The 5,321-nt window shown below is 27.9% G+C and overlaps 1 protein-coding gene across 1 annotated transcript; it reads right to left on the bottom strand.

Moving 5' to 3' along the window:
• Positions 1–203: 203 nt before the first annotated feature.
• LOC126887146 (uncharacterized) lies at positions 204–956 on the bottom strand. Its single transcript, XM_050654507.1, has one exon. The coding sequence runs from the start codon at positions 888–890 to the stop codon at positions 369–371; it is 522 nt and encodes a 173-aa protein (XP_050510464.1). The 5' UTR covers positions 891–956; the 3' UTR covers positions 204–368.
• Between the last annotated feature and the right edge of the window lie 4,365 nt (positions 957–5,321).

Raw genomic sequence — 5,321 nt, forward strand, 5'->3', positions numbered from 1 at the left:
TAATAATATGTAATATAAAATAAATAAATAATATATTATGTGCCTATATTGCCCGTATTGTTTATAAATTATTATATAAATATAAGAAACGTAAATTTATGAGTATATGTACTTTTTTTTATAAAAGTATTATTACTATTTACTATTAAGTAGAAATAAATATTTCTAGAAGAATAAAAGAAGTATGAAATAATACGAAATAATAACAATAAAAATTTTTAATAAAAATAAATAAATAAATATAAAAATAAATTAATTCTTTGGCATTAAAAAAGGATTTGGTCAGTCCAAGTCTTATTCTTTAATTACAATAATAAATTATAATACTGATAGTGTAAAGACTTGTACATTTTATTATCCTTTTTTTTTTATCGACGAAGTAGATTTCCTGGAAGTCTAACAAAAGGTAGCGGTAATTCAAAATTCTTCGGTACGGCAGAGGAAGTAACTTGAATCATATTGGCATTTCTAACCGTTAAATTTCTTGTACCGTCTTTAACAAACTTATTTGTATTTCTTCTGTGGTTACTTTCACTAACACCAAAACTGATATCTTGAAGTTCACTGCTTCCATTTGGATTCACAGATGTCACATTGCCTCGGTTTCCAATATAGTTCACATTCTCAGAAGAAACTCCAAGACCAAGAACTATTTTGCCACAATTGCCCACATATTTAATATTTCCGTTGCCCTTTCTCACAACTATTTCACAATTATCACCAACAACTTGCAATTTTCCGTTGTTTTCTGCTAATGTCACTTTACAGTTGTTTCCTGTAAGGCAGATGCTGCTTTTGTTTTCATCGATGTTGAGGGTTAAGTTGTTCCCGACGAACTGTTTTGGTTTCTCGAGAACTCTTCCAACTTTACGTTCCACTGGAACTACCATTGCGATTTTTTAAAAATGTTACTACTACGAGAATTTTTTGTTGAATGAGCGTGGAACGCGGCTCGCGTCGTTTTTAAACATCGAATCGGTTATTTACCGTCCGCCTATTACGGGTTGGCGGTCAACAACGAGATATATGGAATGGGAGCCAGCGACCTTCAGTGATAGTACCTAGTTGTAATAAAAAAATATGAAAAAAATATTTTTAAGAAACGCTTTAGTTACGAGTGACTAAAATTAAACATTAAACATTAAACATAAAATATCAACTAAAAAGCAAAAAATAAAAAAAATTAAAAAATCTAACACATTCGTCAAAGAAAAGCGTGGCGCGTCTTTAGCGAATAAACGGTTTTCGCACCACGCTTTTCTTTAACGAATGTGTTAGATTTTTTTATTTTTTGCTTTTTAGTTGATTTTTTTTATAATATGTTTAATTTTAGTCACTCGTAACTAAAGAAAAGCGTTTCTTAAAAATATTTTTTTCATATATTTTTATTTTTTACTTTTTAGTCTTACACTTTTTAAACATTAAAAAATATATAAATGTTTATTAGAATATGTATAAAACATATGATGTACAAACATGAAAAGTAGTCGAAATCGGCAAAATATTTTAAACTTTATTGTTTATTTATGAAGCATGACGTAAACAATTAACGTAAAAACTGAAATTATGTATAGTTCATATAATTAACTACAATCTGTAAAAGTTTCAAGTTTCTTCATTGTAAAAAACAAGAGAGTTTAAGCATTTTCCTTTAAAATCGTTATTTTATTTAATCAATTAATAAACAAAAACATTTTTATCGACTATTCGTGTATTGTTCCCGCGAATGCATATATCTGCAAATTTTTAGTCATTTGCATTGAAGAAAAGGCAGTCAAATTAACGTCCAAAGATGTGACCCAAACGATTGAACTAAAGAAAAACGTTTAATTAATTAATACGACAAAACGAATTCTAATGTTAATTATAGCACAAAACGCCTCTACCGGTGGTTCTTCTAAGACTACGATAAAAACACGAATTTTTTAAAATTTTGTATCGTATTGAAATTTGACACGAATAAACGCCGGTTTATATACAGAGTTGGGATAAAGTATGGAACCAAGCAAATATCTTTGAAACGAAAAGAACAATATTTATGAAACTTTGTATGCAAGTACAGTGACGCAAAAGGCATCTGATGCCATATTTTTTGTTACTACTCCACTTCCGGTTTCGCTGGAAATACCCTTAACTTATTTACTTTAAATGGGACACCCTGTATATTTTTGCAGATTTTAAAAGAACTGGTTATTTTTAATTCATACATACCAAGTTTGGAAGAAAAAACTATTAACACAAGAAGTAAATCTCTTTACAGTTAAAAAATAGGTTAATTTATTTGCGTTAGACCAATGATATTAAAAAAAAATTATTTCAAATGTTGAAAATGTTTGCTGTTCACCTCCTAACAACGTGCAAGCCTATAAATAAATTCGTGAGTCACTTTTTGCAAGATTTCTCCACGTATTTGTTCACATTCATCAATTTATTATTCTTTGTCTCAAATCCTGCAAGTATGTTGGTCGCCTAACGTAAACACGTAATTTTAGATAACCCAAAGAAAAAAATCTAACGGGTTGAGGTCCGGAGAACGAGAGAACTCTATGAATCCTCTACGGCCAATCCATGGATTTGGAAAATTCACTTCCAAAAAATGAAAATTCACCATAACCTATTATCATTAATATTTCAATACGATCTTTTCCACTTAAATGAACCATTTTTAATACAACTTATTTCTGTCAATTAGTTCAGTAACAGTTTTACCTACTATACTAAATTCAAATAAGTCATGCAGTGCATGTAAACAACAATTTTAGTCTACAGTATAGATGGTACTCGTTTATTTCCTATTACGTTGTATTAATACAAAAAATTATCTACAGACACTTTTTAACAAATTTTCTCTACCAAATTTGATATGTATGAATTAAAAATAACAAGTTCTTTTAAAATCCGCAAAAATATATAGGGTGTCCCATTTAAATTAAATAAGTTAGGGGTATTTCCGGTGAAACCGGAAGTGGAATAGTAACAAAAAATATGGCAACAGATGCCTTTTGCGTCACTGTACTTGCATGCAAAGTTTCATAAATATTGTTCTTTTCGTTTCAAAGATATTTGCTTGGTTCCATACTTTATCCTAACCCAGTATAAACAAATACATTAGCGTTCAAAATTTGAAACTTTATTGTTTATTTATGAAGCATAACGTAAACAATTAAAGTAAAAAGTGAAATTATATATAGTTCATATAATTAGCTACTATCCGTAAAAGTTTCAAGTTTCTACATTGTAAAAAACAAGAGAATTAAAGCATTTTTCATTAAAATAATTTTTTTTATTTAAACGATTAATAAACATAAAAATTTTTTTATTGACTATTCGTGTATTGTTCCCGCGAATGCATATGTCTGCAAATTTTCATTCATTTGCATTGAAGAAAAGTCAGTCAAATTAACCTCTAAAGATTTGATGCAAACTATTGAAGTAAAGAAAAGCCTTTATAGACCAGGGCGCATCTGTAAAAATAATAGTACATTTGGACGTTGAGAGGTGACTCAAATTTTTTTTTAGAAATTGCTTGAAAATAAATCAAATAATAATATTTGAGTTATCCTCCCTCTCAAAAAGGTCCGGAACATTGTTTAAATAATCAAAATATCAAAAAATTAAGGAAAAATTCGATTTTTTCTTCGTTTCTTTATTATAACTTTAAAAGTATTCATTTCCGAGAAAAGTTGCACTGACATAAAAGTTACGTAATTAAATTTCCTACAACATAGAATTGGTTAAAAATTTAAAAAATAGTCACCCTTGTTGCAAAATAGCAATAATTGTGAAAAAAACATACAAAAACAAGTATTCGCATTCTACGTCTTTCAACCATTTATGCTACACTTAGGACCTTCATATGTCACCATGAAAAACTTTATGATACAGTAAAACAATACTGTAAATTTCATTAAGATCGGTTTAATAGATTTTGCAAAATAAATTTTGCAATCCAGTTTCGTAAAAAAAATTCATTTTTTCAAAATGTTACAGGACTGAAAATAAAGCAGATAGCAAGTTGAAAATTTTTTTGCGTATAGAAGTGTACTGTACCTTTCATTTGCAATTTTGTAAAATTTAAATCGATTAACACCACGGCGTCAGGAATTTCTTAAATAAACATTAATTATTGGTGCTACGCGCAGAACAGTGGATAGTTTGCTCTGATTGGGCATTCCAATGACCTTTGATAATGATTGATAAATTTTAATTTTTATTACATTTCGATATAAATAAATAAATTTGTTTATTGCAAAATAAAAACACATACTCTATCTTTTGAAATAACACTTTTATTAGCAAAAACTTTCTTTGTTCATATATTTTAACTTAAATAATAAAAGTTTATTATTTTTAAACATATGCAATTGTTTAAACAATATTTCACAAACAATAATAAAATTAGTTTGATTTTTGTGGAACTAAAATATTAAAATACAACAAAATATAGAGTAAGAAAATAATATATTAGATAAAGATTTGAAGAAATTTTGGTGGAAATCAACTTGTGTAAATCGAACACCGCTGTCCTGCACGTAGCACCAAAAATTATTGTTTATTTCAAAAATTTTCTGACGCCGTGGTAATTAATCGATTTTAATTTTGAAAATTGCAAATGAAAGGTACAGTACACTTCTATAAGCAAAAAAAATTTCAACTTGCTATCTGCTTTATTTTCAGTCCTGTAACATTTTGAAAAAATTAATTTTTTTTGCGAATGCTGGATTGCAAAATTTATTTTGCAAAATCTATTGAACCGATCATAATGAAATTTATAGTATTGTTTAACTGTATCATAATATTTTTCTGGGTGAAATATGAAGGTCCTAAGTGTAGCATAAATGGTTGAAAGACGTAAAATGCAAATACTTGTTTTTGTATGGTTTTTTTCGCAATTATTGCTATTTTGCAACTAGGGTGACTATTTTTTAAATTTGTAACCAATTCTATATTGTAGAAAATTTAATTACGCAACTTTTATGTCATTACAACTTTTCTCGGAAATGAATACTTTTAAAGTTATAATCAAAAAACCAAGAAAAAAATCGAATTTTTCCTTCAATTTTTGATATTTTGATTATTTAAACAATGTTCCGGACCTTTTTGAGAGGGAGGATAACTCAAATATTATTATTTGATTTATTTTCAAGCAATTTCTGCAAAAAAATTTGAGTCACCTCTCAACGTCCATCTCAAAACAGATGCGCCCTGGACTATTAATAAAAATAAGCTAAATTAGACTAGATTTAAAATAAGTTTTTGCAACTATTCGAATTTAGGAAAAAATCCTGAAAGCTGTCAAGGCTTCGAAACAAAATCGAATT

The sequence above is a fragment of the Diabrotica virgifera genome, chromosome 6, assembly GCF_917563875.1.
Source record: "Diabrotica virgifera virgifera chromosome 6, PGI_DIABVI_V3a".
NCBI classification, from domain to species: Eukaryota; Metazoa; Arthropoda; class Insecta; order Coleoptera; family Chrysomelidae; genus Diabrotica; species Diabrotica virgifera.